Source organism: Paroedura picta, chromosome 3 (assembly GCF_049243985.1).
Source record: "Paroedura picta isolate Pp20150507F chromosome 3, Ppicta_v3.0, whole genome shotgun sequence".
Taxonomy (NCBI): Eukaryota; Metazoa; Chordata; class Lepidosauria; order Squamata; family Gekkonidae; genus Paroedura; species Paroedura picta.
Genome location: NC_135371.1, coordinates 106,003,705 through 106,024,305, shown reverse-complemented (window position 1 = coordinate 106,024,305; position 20,601 = coordinate 106,003,705). Strand labels below are relative to the sequence as shown.

Here is a 20,601-nt window from a genome sequence, read left to right as displayed (position 1 = left end):
GCAGAGGTATTTTCTGTTGCCCCAGAGGTTCGGACCAGAACCAATAGGTTGAAATTAATTCAAAAGAATTTTCAGCTAAACATCTGGAATAAATTCATGACAGTCACAGCAGTTCCTCAGTGGAACAGGCTTCCTTGGGAGGTGGTGGGTTCTCCTTTGGAAGCTTTTAAGCAGATGCTAGATAGTCATCTGACAGAAATGCTGATTTTTATTAACTTCGGCAGATTTTGAGTATGTGGGCAGGAAAGGATGTGCCAGTGTTTGCGTCTTGTGGGCTTTCCTTGCATACTCAGAGAACTGCTGATCATCACTGTGGGATAGTAGGTGAATTTCCTCCAGTCCAGGCTCGACTCTGAAGATTTTTGGCTGAGGGATCATTTGGGGATAAAATAGGGGTCACCGTGGGTGGGCAGGTACTTGTGAGTTCCTGCATTGCGCAGGTGGTTGGATTAGATGACCCTGGAAGTCCCTTCCAACTCTATGATTCTATAAGACATTCGTTTTTGATTGTGGTACACTATGGCCCATTATGCACGGCTGCCTAAACGGCGATTTCGGGTCACATGGAAAAGGCGTAGGGGGAAGATGCGAAGCACACCGGTTATGCACGGGACGGGGCGCGACGGCGGCAAAACCCAGAGTAACCAATTATGCACGCGGCAATCCCGGTACCGCTTCTGGCTGCGCCCCGGTCACCCGGAAGCTGTGCTTTCTTCCGCGTTTCGCTAATGCGGCTTTTTCGGCGGCATGCACCAACTCTGCGGCCGGTTGCAGCCGGCACCGTGCATTATCAGTGATTTTAGTCGCCGCCATTCCACCCTGAATGTGCATTATTCCCCCTGTGCATAATGGGTCGTTATGGTACATGTAGATACTTAATGATTTGGCTGTTTTGTTTGACAACAGTGTTTGATGCAAAGTGTCTTTAAAAGAAAAATACACTTTGCAATATTAAAATAGCAGTTGTCCATGTCCTGACTTCTTGCTATATATTTTCTTTCCTTTCTGTTTCTGGCCTATTTTGGACATGTTTTAACCAAGAAGAATGACATACTGCAGACAACATACTTTGTTAAGGCTGCTGGCATAACTCAGAGTTATGTTGCCATGGTGCTGATACTGCACCCGTGTGTAAGCCCAGCACAGGTGGAGCTATATCAGTGGAGGGAACAGCAGTGAGGTGTGGTGATGTGCCGGGGTAGCATCAAGCATCCTTAGCCTAAACTCTATAATGCACTAAGCAACAGTGAAAAATAAGGATAGATTCAAGTGGGTAGCTGTGTTGGTCTGAAGTAGCACAACAAAATCAGGGTCCAGTAGCAGCTTTAAGACCAACAAAGATGGACTAAATCTTTTTTGGTCTTAAAGGTGCTACTGGACTCTGATTTTGTAGTGAAAAACAAAGTCTCCTTGCTTGTCTCTTATCATGCCTACCCAGCTTAGGATACCAACTAAGTCTACAATCAACTGCAGCTTTTCTGAGCATTATGAAAAACCCAACCAGATCTCCTGTATCTCAGATGATAGGCTACACAGTTTGAGGCTACATCTCTGTGGTCTTATAGGGGATTCTTTGGTGATGTCATCAATTAACATATTTGATCTCAGGTTGGTTAATAGTGCAAGCTGGTCTGAGAACCCTGACTGACAGAGGATTCAAATGGAATTCTTGAGAGTATACGATTTGGGTTGGGAGTTGACTGCTGACAATGAGAGAGTAAAGTAGACTGTAAGAGGATCAAGAAGAATCTTGAGTTAGGGAAGTGGGGAGTGTAATCCAGTTCCATCAAGTCTGAGGGAAAGACCTCCTAAAAAGACCTGAGGGAAAGACCTCCAAGGGGTGATCCCTAGCCAGTGGATAAGGAAGCAAACTGGAACTTACGTGAATGTTTCTGCCTTCACCAACGTTAGTGTCTGTAAGACCAAGAATCTAATAGGTGCTTATGTAAGCAGAGATTAAAGACCTGTCTGAATAACAGAAACACTTACTTGTTTATGACAATTATCTAGTGTTTATTTTTATACAAAGTTACCTCATTCTTGTTGCCTATCTTCTTTATACAGCTTCGCTGTATAAATAAAAGAGAAAGGGCTAGGTGGGTGGAGAGTGGGCTAGACCTGTCCAATCTTTTGGCCACCCTGATTGGGCCACAGTCTGGACATGGCCTGCTGCCCAAGGGCAATCTGATGGCATTGCCGCCAGTTTGCCCCTGGACACTGACAGCAACACAGGTGACAGGCCAGGCCCTGGACTGCGGTGGGGGGAGGGCGGAAAGGCCCTTGCCTCCCGTGGCCCAGTGAGATCTTGTGGGGCCTCGCAAGTGGCCCCAATGCTTCCCCATGCCACGCAAGCCCTTTGGTGCCGGGGGGGGGGAGCACCCTTGGAACCAAGCCCTGCTTGGCTCACTGTAGAGCACAACAAGAGGTCACACCCAGCTGCATCTAAGGCAACGCAGAGAAGAAGCCTCACTCTGAACCCCATGTGGGTTGCCACCGTTTTGTCTCCAACATGCCAGCTCCTTACAAACAAGCACAGCCAAGCATGCACACACGCAGCCATTCAAAAAGCCTCCAAACATTTAAAACAGCACTTCGATGCAATGCGGACACCCCTTTCCCTTTTTATTTCCCTTGCCACAAGCCTAAGGGGGGGGGGTCACAGGGGAGGTGGCAGGGGTGGATGGGCGAGCGAGCTGTGTAATTGTTCCCTGACCACTGTGTGGAGCTGGCAGACTTCCGAGCCACAAGAGGAGGGGGCTCCAACTCAGTGACAGGCTCCAAAGTTGCACGTCTCTTTTCCCCCTCCCCTCACCCCAGCCGCCTCCGACTCCCACCTAACTCAGCCCGGAAGTTCCTGCCACTTTGTGGTGCCTCACATCCCCCTCCCCCAGAGCACCTCCTTCTCCACAGTAGATCCCCCCCCCCCAAATGCATGCCAGGCTGCCTGCCACGTCAGTGTAGCCCTAGGAACAGACAGAGACCTGGACACGGCATTGCAATCCGCACCTCCTGTAGCCCAGCTCCAGTTGCGTGGTGCCAGCTTCTCTTCCATGCCAAGGTGGAGACAGCCCCCGCCCACCCCTGAGCAGTGAAGACTACAACATGCTCTTAGGTTCCATTAGCGAGCCTTCCCTTCACCACGGGGGAGGGGACGGAAGCCCCTTGCCTCTCACAGCCGGTCGAAGCCTGCCACCCACCAGGAGCCCTTCCCGGCCTAAGGCAGACAGGAGGCCACCCGCTCACCCCATTCTGGCACCCGTTGCATAGGCTGCACCGGGCTTTTTTGGTAGTTAACCTCATAAGACCTACAACCTACCTTACTGTTTCCCCTCAAAGTGAAACAAAACACCATCAGCCTCTTGCGTGACAAAAGTTCCCAATTCCAATGAAAGAATTGTTAAAAAGAAGCTGTGGCAAAGCCTTCAGGAAAATGACTTGCTCATAAGAGCGTCTTAATGCTATACAATTACAGTGCAAGATCACAGACCTGGACAGAACCCAATGATAACAAAATCCAACTTCCTGACTTAAGGCACAATCTTCCATGCAGAAACCCACACCAAACAACACTCCATACTATGAGAGAAGTCCCTGCTATCCAGATTAGTTATGAAGTGAAACCAGCAAGGTGCCTGCATAAGATACAGTTTTGCAAAACATCTCAGATGACTCAAGCATGATATGCTGTCACAAGATGCTACTAAAAGATATTGGAAATCACTTGTAATTGCTAGGAAACCAGGCCAAGAGTGCCTCATCAATTCTCAATGTTACTTTTCTAGCACACGGAGGCAGACAGGGTCATGCAGTCCTGCATTCCATTTCTATTTATACACTCCAATCAACCTATGCATCCCAGTTGCTTAAATTGTAGACTTTCAGGTCACTAAACAGTATGGTGTATACTGAAATAATTCCTGGAAATAAGAATGCTGTTTATAAGGAAAAGGTACAGAAAAGGGCAAACCAGTGGATTTTAACAACCAACTGTTTTGAAGAAGTAAGGCTTTGCTGAACTTTCTCATTTTCCAGATTGACTGAACATGCAAGCTATTTCATGCTTCTTTAGTTCTAAGCTGCCATAAGCCAACACTCTTGCTACCTTAACATTACAGTAACCAGATCGGGCCAGGTATCCAAATACGAACTGAACTATAGTCATATGGTGTTTGGCTCCTGACAAATAATTTCAATATTGTGATTTGCTTTCTAATAATGCCATGGGGTGCTTAACCTCTTCTTAGTACTTTGGGGTGTTTCTTAAAAGGGCAGAGTTGCAGCTTTTAGGCCTGAACAGGCAACTGGACTGGAAGAGAGCAAACGTTATTCCGATCTTCAAAAAAGGGAGGAAGGATGACCCGAGAAACTACAGACCAGTGAGTCTGACCTCTGTTGTGGGGAAGATAATGGAGCAGATATTAAAGGGAGCAATCTGCAAACATCTGGAGGACAATTTGGTGATCCAAGGAAGTCAGCATGGATTTGTCTCCAACAGGTCCTGTCAGACCAACCTGGTTTCCTTTTTTGACCAAGTAGCAGGTTTGCTGGATCATGGAAATTAGGTTGATGTCGTTTACTTGGATTTTAGTAAAGCTTTTGATAAGGTTCCCCATGATGTTCTGATGGATAAATAGAAGGACTGCAATCTGGATTTTCAGATAGTCAGGTGGATAGGGAATTGGTTAGAGAACCGCCCTCAAAGAGTTGTTGTCAATGGTGTTTCATCAGACTGGAGGGAGGTGGAGGGAGGTGAGTAGCGGGGTACCTCAGGGCTTGGTGCTCGGTCCGGTACTTTTTAACATATTTATTAATGATCTAGATGAGGCGGTGGAGGGACTACTCATCAAGTTTGCAGATGACACCAAATTGGGAGGACTGGCAAATACTCCAGAAGATAGAGACAGATTTCAACGAGATCTGAACACAATGGAAAAATGGGCAAATGAGAACAAGATGCAATTTAATAAAGTGTAAAGTTCTGCATCTGGGTCAGAAAAATGAAAAGCATACCTACTGGATGGGGGATACGCTTCTAGGTAACACTGTGTGTGAACGAGACCTTGGGGTACTTGTGGATTGTAAACTAAACATGAGCAGGCAGTGTGATGCAGCGGTAAAAAAGGCAAATGTCATTTTGGGTTGTATCAACAGAGGCATCACATCAAAATCACAAGATGTCATAGTTCCATTGTATTCGGCACTGGTCAGACCACACCTGGAGTACTGTGTGCAGTTCTGGAGGCCTCACTTCAAGAAGGACGTAGATAAAATTGAAAGGGTACAGAGGAGAGCGACACGGATGATCTGGGGCCAAGGGACCAAGCCCTATGAAGATAGGCTGAGGGACTTGGGAATGTTCAGCATGGAGAAAAGGAGGTTGAGAGGGGACATGATAGCCCTCTTTAAGTATTTGAAAGGTTGTCACTTGGAGGAGGGCAGGATGCTGTTTCTGTTGGCTGCAGAGGAGAGGACACGCAGTAATGGGTTTAAACTACAAGTGCAACGATATAGGCTAGATATCAGGGAAAAGATTTTTCACAGTCAGAGTAGTTCAGCAGTGGAATAGGCTGCCTAAGGAGGTGGTGAGCTCCCCCTCACTGGCAGTCTTTAAGCAAAGGTTGGATACACACTTTTCTTGGATGCTTTAGGATGTTTAGGGCTAATCCTGCGTTGAGCAGGGGGTTGGACTAGATGGCCTGTATGGCCCCTTCCAACTCTATGATTCTATGATTCTATGAGAATCCACTCAAACCAGGAAGCTTTTTGAGAGCAACACCCTGTTCACGAGAATCTGCCTTATGATTCTGAAAGGCTAAGTCACAAGAGCAGTTGAAAATTCTAATCCTGAGACAGTCAATTAAGATCTTCAACACACCATGTGGTACCACTTTTTCTTTTTTGGCTGTCAAGTCACAGGTGACGTATGGTGACCCTGTAGGGTTTTCAAGACAAGAGACGTTCAGAGGTGGTTTGACACTGCCCGCCTCCAGGCCACAACTCTAGTATTCCTTGGAGGTCTCCCATCCAAATACTAGACAGGGTCAACCCTGCCTAGCTTTCGAGATCTGACAAGGTCAGCCTAGCCTGGACTATCCAAGTCAGGGTGGAACCATCATACACATGACAATATTACCTCAGGAAGCATTTGTGGGATTTTTTTTCTTTTCTAGATTTTCCTGGGATGCTAATTTTTCATATGGGAGGCCACATTGATGGGGTATAGCCACATTTTGATGTGGTGACTCCAAACAACGAAGTCCCACTTCCTCATGCATGTTGCTGCAGTATGGAGGATTGTAGCACACACTTGCTGGAATATTTGAATTGGCTCTCAAACCCTAAGGCTATGCTTGACTTTAAGGAGGAGAGGAATCCCCACTAAGTTTGAACGCTTCCTACGGCCATTCTTATCTTAAGTGTTAAACCTCAACTATTCATGTCAGCTTTGTTAGTGGCTATAATGACAGCATCCTGGAGGAAGGCACCAAGGGTGCAGCATTCTCTGAACACATTTATTTTCCTTCCAGTATTGGCAAGGCCACTTCTGCATACAGGACATCAGCAGGATTCATTTAATCATGTACCACTCATTCCTAAACAACCTATCTTCTGCCTTTCTGCTCTGTTTATCTTTTCCTCAGGAAGTTCAACAGAAAATATGCATCCCGCTACGATGGTTTGGCAATCATTCTGGACCTTTTACCAGAATTGCATAAAGCTGGGATGTGAAGGTATCTCTGTGGGAAGGAATTCTTGAAAAGTTCCTAATCAGTGAATAATTCCACTACAAAATACTAGCTGGCAGGCATTAGTAACCAAGATCATCCTTATGGTGGAGGGAGAGGGAAGAAGACTTGTGCACCTTTTCTCTCTGTTTAATGTTAATATTTCTCACCTTTTCTCTCTGTTTAATGTTAATGTTGTGTAGAATTAACAGGAAGATGTGTCTGTCTACTTATTTCTCGGTCCCACATTAGACCATGTCACCAATCGCCTGAGTGTGTTGTTGTTAGGCGTGAAGTTGTGTCCGACCCATCGCGACCCCATAGACAATGATCCTCCAGGCCTTCCTGTCCTCTACCATTCCCCGGAGTCCATTTAAGTTTGAACCTACTGCTTCAGTGATTCTATCCAGCCACCTCATTTTCTGTCATCCCCTTCTTCTTTTGCCCTCAATCACTCCCAGCATTAGGCTCTTCTCCAGGGAGTCCTTCCTTCTCATGAGGTGGCCAAAGTATCTGAGTTTCATTGTCAGGATCTAGCCTTCTAAGGAGCAGTCAGGGCTGATCTCCTCTAGGACTGATGGGTTTGTTCGCCTTGCAGTCCAAGGGATGCAGTCCAAAGAATTGAGGCTTTTGAACTTTGGTGCTGGAGAAGACTCTTAGGTCTTCTCCAGCACCAGAGTTCAAAAGCCTCAATTCTTTGACGCTCGGCCTTCCTTATGGTCCAACTTTCACAGCCTTACATTGCAACTGGGAAGACCACAGCCTTGACTAGACGCACTTATGTTGGCAAGGTGATGTCTCTGCTTTTTAGGATGCTGTCTAGATTTGTCATAGCTTTCCTCCCCAGGGTTAAGCGTCTTTTAATTTCTTTGCCGCAGTCCCCATCTACGGTGATCTTGGAGCCCAGTAAAATAAAATCTGTCATTACCTCCATTTCTTCCCCATCTATTTGCCAAGAATTGAGTAGGCCAGATGCCATGATCTTAGTTTTCTTGATGCTGAGTTTCAAGCCAACTTTTGCACTCTCCTCCTTCACCTGCATCAAGAGTTTCTTTAATTTTTGCTTTCTGCCATTAGAGTGGTATCATCTGTACATCTGAGGTTGTTGAGATTTCTCCCTGCAATCTTAATCCCAATTTGTGACTCATCTAACCCCACTTTTCTCATGATGTCCTCCGCATACATGTTAAATAGGCAAGCCGAATTCCTTTCTCAATTCTGTACCAATCAGTGATTCCATGCCCCATTCTCACTGTTGCTTCTTGACCTGCATATAGGTTTCTCAAGAGACAGATAAGAGGCTCTGGTATTCCCATCTCTTTAAGAACTTGCCACAATTTGTTGTGCACCACACAATCAAAGGCTTTAGCATAGTCAATGAAACAGAAGTAGATGTTCTTCTGGAACTCTCTAGCTTTCTCCATGATCCAGCGTATGTTGGCAATTTGATCTCTAGTTCTTCTGCCTCTTCGAAATCCTGCCTGTACTTCTGGAAGTTTATTTATCATATTTATCATACTTTCTCGGTCCACATATTGCTGGAGCCTAGCTTGTAGGATTTTGAGCATAACTTTGCTAGCATGAGAAATGAGTTCAATGGTGCAGCAGTTTGAATTCTTTGGCGTTGCCTTTCTTTGGGATTGGAATGTAAACTGACCTTTTCCAATCCTGTGGCCACTGTTGAGTTTCCAAATTTGCTGGCATATTGACTGTATCACTTTTACTACATCGTATTTTAAGATTTTGAATAGTTCAACTGGAATGCGGTTCACCTCCACTAGCTTTATTGTTGCTCAGAATTCCTAAGGCCCATTTGACTTCACATTCCAGGATGTCTGGCTCCAGGTCAGTGTCTACCCCATTATGGTTATCAGGGATGTTAAGCTCACTCTTGTGTAGTTCTTCTGTATAATTTTGCCACCTTTTTAAAATCTCTTCTACTTCTGTTAGGTCTCTCCCATTTTGGTCCTTTACCATACCCATCTTTTTCTTTGGGGTGGCTTTAGTTGCTACCTCTTGTACAATGTTGCAAACCTCTGTCCATAGTTCTTCAGGCACTCTGTCTATCAGATCTAATTCCTTAAATCTATTTGTCACCTCTACCGTATATTCTTCAGGGATATGATTTAGTTCATACCTGAATGCCCTAATGCTTTCCCCTACTTTCTTCAATTTAAGCCTAAATTTGGCAACAAGAAGCTGGTGATCTGAACTTCTCCATCTTTGGCTGCAGAGCACATAGTCAATCTGTGTTGATCGTCTGGTGTTATCCATGTGTACAGTTGTCGCTTGGGTTGTTGGAAAAGAGTGTTTGCTATGACCATTGTATTTGCTTGACAAAATTCTACCAGCCTGTGCCCTGCTTCATTTTGTACTCCAAGGCCAAACTTGCCTGTTATGCCGGTTATCTTTTGGCTTCCTACTTTAGCATTCCAATCCCCCATGATGATAAGCACATCATTTTTGGCATTGTATCTAGAAGGTGTTGTAGGGCTTCATAGAACTGGTCAACTTCATCCTCTTCAGCAGCAGTGGCTGAGGCATAGACCTGGATTACTGTGATGTTGAATGATTTGCCTTGGATTTGAACTGAGATCATTCTGTCATTTTGGGGATTCTATCCCAAGACTGTTTTTCCTACTCTCTTATTGATTATAAGGGTTACTCCATTTCTTCTGCGAGAGTCTTGCCCACAGTACTATACCTGATGGTCATCTGAATTAAATTCACCCATGCCTGTCCATTTTAGTTCACTGATTCCTAAAATGTTGATGTTCAGTCTTGTCATCTGTTTGACCACGTCCAGCTTGCCTTGATTCATGCACAAGAGTAGGTCCATGTATTCTGCTGCTAGTTGTCAGGTGTATACTAGCCCCAGGTGCAGAAAGATGAGGTTGTGCACATACTCACACATGTGTGAATGAATTGTGTTTGAAAGAAGTAGGCCCATGCACATGCTCCATGTCCTGCGTTGAGCAGGGGGTTGGACTAGATGGCCTGTATGGCCCCTTCCAACTCTATGATTCTATGATTCTATGTCTCACTTGGACACCAACTTACAGTTTTTCACCTGTCCACCAATCTCAAATATTTGGAGCACCTCCAAAGAAACAGCAGCACTCAGGAGATGGCAGTAGGCTGGCTGAATATTTTCTACAGTTGTTAGTCCAGAGAGCACAAAAGAGGCTTCTTTGTTCTCTTACTAACTCATCTCCTGAGGCTGATCTGCACAGGTTACTTGCTCCCTTCCTACTGTAATAATACCCAGAGGTAGCTAGAGGGGCTCCACCTCTCACAGTGATTTATCACAGGACCCTCTTGAGTCAAAATCTCTGAGACAGAGAATTAATAGAAACTGCCATGTATTGTGCAGTGGAATCTAGTCATCTAGTTCTTGCTGGAGCACCATATCAGGCTAAAAGAACTGCAAGGAGGTTCAGTCTATGGATGTAGCCACCTTAATTCCAGTTTATCCCACCCTTTCTCCAAAGAGAGTTCACAGTTCTCCTGCCTATATTTTTATTCTCATAAGAACCTCTGGGAGAGGTGAGATGGAGAGAGGGCAACAGACCCAACTGCAAGGTTCAGGGCAGCGTGACAATCAGGACATGAGTCTCCCAAATCCCAGTCTGACATCCTAGCCACCCAGGAATTTCCATCTTTATAAACAAGTATGTCTGTGAAAGAAGCTGAGGGTCATTAAGAACAGGGCCCAGGTCAAGTCTTAGGCTGTACCCAGCATTGAACTTACTGCATCAGATCCATGGAAGTAAAGTTAGTGAATATATAATAGACTAGGGGCAAAGCCTATTGTATCCAAGAATACAATGGGCGCTAGAGCTTGGCAGTGGGAAGAATTGTCCAGTCTGTAAGGGCATGGGGTTGAATTTGTGTGTTGTGTGGTAGGTTGTAGTGGTGTGGTGGCAAATGAAGGTATGGGTGTGGAGATATGGGTGTCAAGAACCTGTGGTGTGGAATGTCCATTGAGTATGGGAGAGGACTGATCTTTGGGAATTGTGGCATAGTGGTTACAGATGAGCTTTCCAGAGCCATGTCTTCAAATATGTGAAGGTAAAATCAGACTGGACTCTTCTTAGGGGGAGATTACATGGCAACCATTTCCTCCCAGTTCTGCATCATATCCCTTCTTGTGTGAATTACCCCACAGACACCAAAATGTCCCCCTGCCCTAATACACATGAGGTAGTCACAGTACACAGGTGTCCATCCTGTTCCTTCTGTCTCCATGTTTTCACTGTTGATAAAATTTTATGTGCCCACATGCTTCTTTCATGGTTGCTCCTTAGAAGAAGAACTGGATTTTTGTACCCTGTTGTTTACTACACAAAGGAGTCTCAAAACCGTTTACTAACACCTTTTCCCTTTGTCTCCCCACAATAGACAACCTGTGAGGGATGTGGGGCTGCGAGAGGTCTGAGAGAACTGGGAATGTGTTGCAGTGACCCAGCAGGCCTCAGGTGTCTCAAAGCATTTTCCAATTGTCTTCCCTTCTTCTCCCCATAGCAGATTCCCCATGAGGGAGGTGGGGTAGAGAGCCTCACATGGAAGCTGACAACCCTAAAAGGAAGTCTCTCTGTGCACAGCAGTCTTGAACTTAGTAAAGTTTTTTATACTGTTTTTTTAATTTGCCAGGCCAAGATTGGAAAAAGTCACTTCTGTTCCCATGTCTCTCAAGCCATTTACTTGTTCACTATTTACGGTTTCAGGCTGTAAATATTTATTTAGATCTTCCTGCACTTTCCAGACTCAGAGGACTGATGCTGGTCTGTCTGTCTGTTCCCCAGAATACAAACACTTGCAGGTAAGGGCTGGCCATAGCCCATAGCCCAGAAGGGACACACCTGCACCACTCCCTCCCAACTGCAAGCAAAAATGGCTCCTTTGAAGACTGGACTCTGAGGCATTGTACGATTTTGAACTCCCACCTCCAAACCTCCAAGAATATTTCCAACCCATGTGTAGCCAACCTCCAGGTGGGGCCTGGAGAGCTCCTGAAATTACAGCTCATCCGCAGAGTATAAAGATCAGCTCCCCAGGCAGAAAGGGCTACTTTGGACAGGGTTGTGGTAGAGAAGAAACATTTATGGCCTCCCACACAGGTTGTTGTTGAATTGAAAGACTTGAGGCCCACATCATAGGATTGTTGCGCAGATGAAACAGGAGACAAAAAAACCTCTGCAACAGCATCCAATTTTGTCTGCAGAACAACGCTGTGCAGCAGGCCTCAAATCTGTTGTGAAGAAGAAATACACATGGCTTAACTGTGTCTAACCCCCAGCCAATGAGAAGGGGCTTTTCTGTGGCCTCCCTGTCAGCCAATTATTTGGCAGAAGGAGAAATCCCCCCCCCTCAAAAGGAGTGCCCACAGACTTACCTGAGTTGCTCTCAGAAATACCTCCCTCCCCTCAGTCAGGGGCTGTTAAAGGCTCCTTCCCAGCAAGCCTGAAGGGAGGGGGAGGGAGCACACTCACCAGTCTCCTGCCAGTTCTGTCAGTGTTACAGTTGGACATGACAGTTAGGACAGCCTTGGGCGAAAAGGGCTGGCACAGCCTGTCCAAGCCTCTGTTCTCATCCCCCTTGGCAGCCCTACTGACCTCCTCTCCCTGCGGTGGTCAGGGACAGATTGGTAGCGATGTCTCCAGATTGCCCCGTCAGAACATTGGCCCTGTCAGAACTTTGGCTTCGTGCCTCCCGACTGACTGGAACTCTGGTCTGTACTGGTGAGGGCCCAAATGGAAGGTGCTTTGCGCCTTCCGATTCGGCTCTCACCCAGACTGGCCCTGCCCACTCTCCGCCCACTTAGACCTTAGCCTTTTATGTTTATACAGCGAAAGCTGTATAAAGATACTTCAGCTGCGATGTATTGGGAGATAAATCAACGTAACCCAAGAAGACCTCAGTGTAGCGGTGGTTCAGAACATGCCCTGATGGCTGGGGACACTACTTCTGGCTCTATAACCCAATGGGAAACAATTTACTTGGGGACGAAAGCCAGAGGTGGTACAGAAACGTGTAGGGTCTGCAGCGGAACTCCTGTCACCCTTAAGCAAGCCGTGAATCTTTCATTTTTGCCTCTCCATCATCCACCTGCACTGCATCTCAGCTCAGTGATTTGTATAATGGGACCACGTATATTTAGAGAGCATGAGCAATGCACCGAGAGGGAGACTTAGCTATAAATATCCATGTGCACAGAGATGTAGAGGTGATGCCAAAGCTGGAGAGTTAGATAAAAGAAAATGCTCTCTTCCTCCTGTGCACTGGAAATTAACATTCCTGGGCCATGTCATTTTGAGATGCTTCATAGGAGAAACTACAGTCCCCCCCCCCACTGCCTCCCACCTGCCACAGAACAATCCATCAGGTTTCAAAATCAACTGGATGCACGAAGCGGTATCCTGTAATTTCCCTTTAATAATACATCACAGGACGATTGGCTCGGCAGCCCTCTCCCACTCTTCTCCTTCCTCATTAGCTTTACTATACTTGCTTCATTTAGAAACTAAGCGCAAATTAATGGAGCACTAATCATCTTCAGAAGAGATATTAATAGCCTAGATCCCCCCTGCCCTCCCCACCCTTAACCACTTTTCCGCAACTTCCCTGTCCTGATCCAGAAAGAGAAGAGAACTAAAAAAGTCCATGCAATGAAGAATTAAGAGGGCTAACCCAGCCAGTATACAATATAACCCAGGACTCCTTATGGGTCTCAAGGAGGGAAGTGACTGGATTTCATGTTGGGTCCGTTTGAAAACCCCAGTTTCTATCATGGTTTCTCTCCACTTAAGACAAAACTGCCATCACCTTTATTCTGCCCCCTACAAAATTTAGTAAAATTATTGTCGTTAAAGAGGATGTTATTTTTTGTGATATACAAAGGATTAGAAAGTGCTATAAAATAAATATGTATATTGGGAACACTGACAACAAAATGGTTGATGCAGAAATGCTCACAATGGCAACAATGTAAAACAAAAAATAAACAAAAAGGTGCCTACTCAGAAGTCCCTTGCTTTAAGTGATGAACAGCTCTAGCCTAAAAGGGTTGTTTTGATGAAACACACAAAGGAGGATTGTTTTCTTGCTCTCTGCATGCATAACAGGAAAAAAAATGTTTGTACGGATTCCTAAACTAGCTGGGCTCCTTCCCCTTGAAGTAATGGTATGTAGCTATTTTGCCTCCTATCTTGGTTTTACAACAAGCACTTTGCAGCTTTATAGCTTCAGGTACAGGTCATAGCACCTCTGATTGAAAAGCAGTAAAACAGGTAAAGACTCTTGCTTGGGAAACTGCTATGTACACATGCCAGGGACTTGACTTAGTTTAGGGTAGCATATTATGTTCATATGCGTACTGTGCAGGAAGCACACAGGTAAAAAATAACAGAGAAGCCTGCAGCAACCACACATTGAGGTATCTTCTGAAACAAAATTTACTACTCTTAGAAGGCAATACAATTTTGCTAACTTAGATAACACCACTTTTCCTTTGACAAACTAAGGACAGAGACTTATCCATTTGTGGTTTCCCCCCACAAATAATACCTTAGTGGGAACACATTTTATAAGCATTTTATCAAAACATCTATAAGCAGAAATCTAGTGTTCCCCTCTTCCTGTTTATAGATTGTTCTGACACATTTCACCTATATTTTAGGACAGTCTCTCTCCACAGGAGATAATGCATTCTTTTAAATCTGGCTAGCAACCACTGTACCTAGTACATACAACTGCATCTTGCCAGTAGCCATCCCCGTGCCTTGGAGAAGGTTCATTGGTGGTGCCAACCTAAACAGAATTAGGCCTTTTGACTTCAGTTGACCTAGAAGGGTGTAACTCTGCTTACAACTTAGGGTTCTACCAAGGGTTCTACCAAGTTGGAAGTGGGGGGTCCCTTGCACTCAGGCCCCATAACCTACATGTTCTACAACTGACATCATCACATTAACAATACTCTGATATTTGAGCAAAACCCTATAATTGAAGCCATTTTTTCCATAGAGGTTTTGCCCAGACTGTCACTGGGATACCCCAATATAATGGTGTCACATCCGGTGTTTACCATCACTGGTCATATTGGGCCGACCCCCACCACATCCCCCACCAGTTCCCAAGAGAGACCTCGCAATCCAATTCAAATTAATCAAAAGGCAAATCAAGACATACTGTTTTTAAAAAATATAGTTAGCAAAACTAATGTGAATACAAAACACAAGTTTGTAAAATAAATTTCTTGTACCTTGCTGTCTGGCAACTGGAGGAAAAAGGGAGTAAAATAGGAGGGTAATGTGACAGGGATATTCTCATTTTCCTTGCTCATAAGTCCCTGTTTGTCTGGAGTCTTTATTCTGTTCTGTGTGTGTTTTGCTCCGTCTAGTGGTCAGAACCTTTATGACCGCTTATGCATTGGAGGTTTCATGAGCCTCTTGTGGCGCAGAGTGGTAAGGCAGCCTTTTGAAAGCTTTGCCCATGAGGCTGGGAGTTCAATCCCAGCAGCCGGCACAAGGTTGACTCAGCCTTCCATCCTTCCGAGGTCGGTAAAATGAGGACCCAGCTTGCTGGGGGGTAAACGGTCGTGACTGGGGAAGGCACTGGCAAACCACCCCGTATTGAGTCTGCCATGAAAACGCTGGAGGGCGTCACCCCAAGGGTCAGACATGACTCGGTGCTTGCACAGGGGATACCTTTACCTTTACCTTTAGTGGTCAGAACAGTATTACATCAGTTTATGCCTAGTGTAATCACTTGTCAGATTTAAATGGCAGGTACTTATGCCATAATTAAAGTGAGGTTATATCAAAGTGAACCCTAGAGGAAGCAAAACACATGCCGAACAGATCCCCTCCGAAGCAACAGGAACTTACAAAGAAGGAAAAAAAGAATGTGGAAAACCCCTAAGCTGTGTGAAAGTCTCCCTGACTCCTTTGCCATACTTTCTTTCTTGGGATTTCAAAATCCCTTTCTTGGGATGCCAAATTCTTTTCAACACGCACTGTGAGAATTTAACTATAAAACTGGATCCTTTCTTGTTCTGCTTGAATTTTGGCAGGCAACATCAGGTTGTAGGGGTACAATCTAGGCACGTGCACACAAACAAAAAACTTGTATCATTTTGGATTTGGCCAGAAATGATTTGGCCAAAAACGAAATGCACAAATACCTGTTCACCTTTTTGGATTTGGCCGAATGCAAAATGTTTCGTGGCTTTTGTGCACATGCTTCTGTTTCCCCTCCTTCCCAGGCAGCAGCATCTGCCTCCTCAGAACAGTGGGGAAAGGGAGCACCTGTCAAACAGCTGATGATGACAGACATCCCACCCACTCCCTTTAAATCCCTCCCCAGCTGGGAAAGGATTTAAAAGAGCCAGTTTGAGCCCCTGTCATCATCTCATCATCAGCTGTTTGACGTGGTTGCTGGTCCCTTTAAATGCTTGCCCCACCTTCGCAGGCAGCTGAGAAGGGATTTAAAGGGAAGTGACAGGGTGCCTATCATTATCAGCTATTACACACATGCTCTCCCCCTGCCTCCTCAGGCACTGCTTGAGAAAATGGGGGGGGGGTGTATTTAAATGGGCCAAAGCATTGATTCAGGCAATTTTCAGTTTATCTGAGCCAAGTTGCCCATGCCTATTGGGCAGAAAACAAGCAACAAAAAATATAATCAGGAATGTGTTTTCTAAACCAAGCAAACAACAACAACAACAAAACCCAAAGCAAACATAACAACCAAACTACCACAGATACACCAAAAATAAATACAACATATACATTTTAAAAAGAGAACAAACAAAAGTAAAGTTGTGCATTCATCTGTTTTTGCTTCCCGGGGTTCCTGCTTTGTTATCTTTTCATAGACCATTTACGCACTGGGAACTTCACTGCCCCAGCTCTCATGCAGGAGCACAAATCGGGATGGATGAAATGCACCAGGCCAAATGCTCCCCCGTGTGGGTGCAGGAAGAGTTGGGGCAACCTGCCATGACTTAAACTCCAGCCTGCAGCTCGGCATGAAACCTCCAATGCATAAGCGGTCATAAAGGCAAACACTTATCTCTTTCAACAGGCATTTGATCAAATCTCTAAGATTATATTAATTTGGCCTTGTTTTATTTCTGTTTTCTAGTTTTATTTCTGGTTTCAACACATTTCTAGGATATATTGTTCTGTTGAATACCTTCACTCATTTATATAAACCACCATGAGCATGTTGTGTATAATTTTTGAAACCGATAAATAATCAAACACACCCATACCCTCCCCAAGAAATGTGTTTCTTCTCTAAAATGAGTATAGAGTACCTGAAAAAGCTCAGAGTCATCTGTGCTGTACTGGCTGGACTCTGTTTCAGAGTGTTCACAACACCACTGTAGCTCGCTGAAGCAATTGACTGCGTCAAAGTCACTGGCATCCAACTGGGATAAATCAATCTCTGGGAAATCAGAGTAAAGGTGCTCCTCATCAGACACTTCATACTGTGGAAAGGGGAAAAAAAAGAAAGTGGTAAACTTGGCAATTTCCTTTGCCTGCTTGAAAATCCAGGGGCAGATGAATGAGGCCCACCAACACACCCACACCCACACTTTTCACAAGATGTACCATTGGATATTTTCTGGTGTGTTCAAACATTCCTCAACAAAAAGTTACACTGAGTCAAAAGCCAAACACTCCTGAAACAAGGTGGATTCCACTAGACTTGCAAGATTCCAAAAATGCAGAGTTTCTACATGACTCTATGTGGCATGGCAAATGCAGCTGACAGCATTGCACAATGTGGTTTGTATTCTGAAGGGAACAGACATTATATGCCTCTAGAGCAAGCATTACCAAATCACATGGCTGTAATTAAACATTTTGAGACAAGTCAGTTTGTAACTCTCTAGGCTGGAGACAGAAGACTTATTATTCATAAAAAAACTTGTTGACTCCCATAGTGGAAACAGCAACAATTTTTGGGGAAAGCAACAATTCTTCAGGTATGAATATACTGACAATAATTTACTTTCCTGTCCCTCCTATGATGCTCCAGTTAAATTATATGACATGGACAAAGAACCCTAGCTACATCCACTACAATAACATAAAAAAGTAAAGGTAAAGGTATCCCCTGTGCAAGCACTAAGTCATGACTGACCCTTGGGGTGATGCCCTCTAGCGTTTTCATGGCAGACTCAATACGGGGTGGTTTGCCAGTGCCTTCCCCAGTCATTACCGTTTACCCCCCAGCAAGCTGGGTACTCATTTTACCGACCTCGGAAGGATGGAAGGCTGAGTCAACCTTGAGCCGGCTGCTGGGATTGAACTCCCAGCCTCATGGGCAGAACTTTCAGACAGCATGTCACTGCCTTGCCACTCTGCACCACAAGAGGTTCTTATAGTAACATACATCCCATTAAAAAAGGGTGAGAAAACCAAAGTCATTCCTCCAAATTAGGAACTGGGGAGGGGGGGTTAACTTCTATTTTTTGAGAACCCAAAGTGTTCTTCTGGGTCTGTTTTCATTCTGCCCTCTCCCAAATGAGAAAATAAAATCTACTGCTAAAATATTTATCATCCCTCCAAAACGATCTGGAATTTCAGATTCCACCCCTTCATATTACCTGCAGGCAAATAATAGCATCCTGGCTTACATGGAAAATTATTAGAAGGCAGTTATATTTCTCACCACACAAGAAAGAAATGACGATTTTATTATTACTGCATCCTCTGAACATGTGCATAAATGGCTTTCAAAATAATGCACAGGAAAATACATTGAACATGAGTCAGTAATGTGGCTAAAAAGGCAAATGTGATTTTGGGCTGTATCAAATGGAGTATCATGTCCAGATCACGGGAGGTGATAGTACCGCTTTACTCTGCTCTGGTTCGGCCTCACTTGGAGTACTATGTTCAGTTTTGGGCACCCCAGTTGAAGAGCAATGTAGACAAACTGGAGCATGTCCAGAGGAGGGCAACAAAGATGGTGAGTGGTTTGGAGACCAAGACATGAGGAAAGGTTGGGGGAGCTTGGTCTGTTTAGCCTGGAGAGAAGACAACTGAGAGGGGATGTGATAATCATCTTCAAGTATTTAAAAGGCTGCCATATAGAGGATGGAGCAGAGTTGTTCTATCTTGCCCCAGAGGACCAGAACCAATGGGATGAAATTAATTCAAAGGAAATTTCATCTAAAAATCCAAAAGAAGTTCCTGACAGAGCGGTTTCTCAGTGGAACAGGCTTCCTCAGGAGATGGTGGGTTCTCCATCTTTGGACATTTTTAAACAGAGTTTGGAGAGCCATCTGATGTAGAGGGTGTTTCAGTGAAGGTTCAAGGAGGTAGCAGGTTACAGTAGATGAGCGACTGGGATGTGAGTGTCCTGCATAGTGTGGGCGGGGGGAGTTGCCAAGTGTACTCTGACCCAGGAGGTCTCTTCCAACTTTGTTATTCTATGATCTTATGCTATGTTTTGGTGAGGTAATACAGATATTCAGGGCTTATTCCAACAACCTGATGTTCAGCACTTTGGAAGGAAGGGAAGAGGTATATATACCATGCATCAGACAATCAGAAATCGGGTAAGGCTCTGGAATGGAAGCTGTGACAATTTCAAGGTCTATTTTTGCACCAGATGACATGTTGACTTCTTCCCAATTTCCCCCACCCCATCTTTGACCTTTTGTCTTTATCTTCTTCCCCACCTCTACTTTCATCCATCACCTAACCTTCTACCTGTGATACTTGTGGCATCAAAAAGCAGACCTTCCAGCTTCATTACTTCCTCACACCCAGTGACAATCTCTGCTTATAGAAACAGTTTCTCCAGACACCAATTCAATAAGGACCCTGACAATCCATTATGTTCTTCCCCTGCTCCTCAAACTCAGCCAAAACCAAAGTATAATAGAGCAGAATCAATGGCTTGGCGCATGTAAGGCAATCTAAGCTCTAAGAACTGAGCTAAAAATATCCAGTCAATCAGACGGAGCAGCTGAGACCCAGCCCCATTTCTAACACCTTCGCAAGGCATACGCAATTGCATTAAACTCCAACACAGGCAGCAAGAATGAGTGACCGCGAAGGACACAGTAATGCTGCACTGCACCATTACAGCTAAGCCTACTAAAGGTCACAAGCATGCTGGAGACGCTGCTTTCCAAGGTCCAGAATGAATGGAGAGTGGGGAGGAGGGAGCAGTTTAACACTATGGGGAGAGGACTGCTCAGACAAGGGCTTGAGCACTGCTCAGATCTTCTCCCTACACAGGACAGACAAAAACCCTTACCCGCCATGTAGTTTTTGCAAACCTTATTATTCATTGTGACCCACAGCCTACTGTTTGCTTGCATTGTTCTTCATATATAACAAATAAATAAATATCGGTAGATTGACTCTCCTCAAAGGAGTTCATAGCAAGCTGTCTCTTTTTATACACACAATCTTTCTTGATATCTATACAATCATTAATGTGTTATCCTGACAATAACTTGGTCCGAGGCCCCCAAATGAACTTCCCAGTGGAGGGGGCTATGAAGCCACATCTCCTCAGTTCCAGTTTACTCACTATGCTCCCATGTGACAATTTTGAACAGGGAGACGCCCCTGGATCTCCACAAACAGGAAATGCCGTCTAGGTCCCAGGCCCCAAACTGTCTCTGAATTTCAGCCTCCAAGCTGGAAACTTCTTGCTGGCACCGGTACCAAGGTCTTTAGTGGATTCAGCAGGAGCAGGTTCACCCCTCAGTCTTTCCTCTTTGAAACAACAAACCCCTTCCAGGCAAGCCACAGTTGATGAAAAGCCTTTGTCTTCATAATGACCAAGACTACTATTCAAAACAGCAGCCAAGAAATGAAAATTCATGAAGCTCTTTTATGTTAAG

General features: G+C 44.9%; 1 protein-coding gene across 4 annotated transcripts in view; it reads right to left on the bottom strand.

Annotated features, from left to right (window-relative positions):
• Window positions 1–20,601, bottom strand: part of PPARGC1B (PPARG coactivator 1 beta) — a 185,845-nt gene that overhangs the window by 36,764 nt on the left and 128,480 nt on the right. For all 4 annotated transcript variants that reach the window (XM_077327098.1, XM_077327097.1, XM_077327099.1 and 1 more), the window contains one exon: window positions 17,044–17,217. In XM_077327098.1, the coding sequence (XP_077183213.1) occupies window positions 17,044–17,217 (174 nt within the window). The remainder of the gene's footprint in view (window positions 1–17,043; window positions 17,218–20,601) is intronic.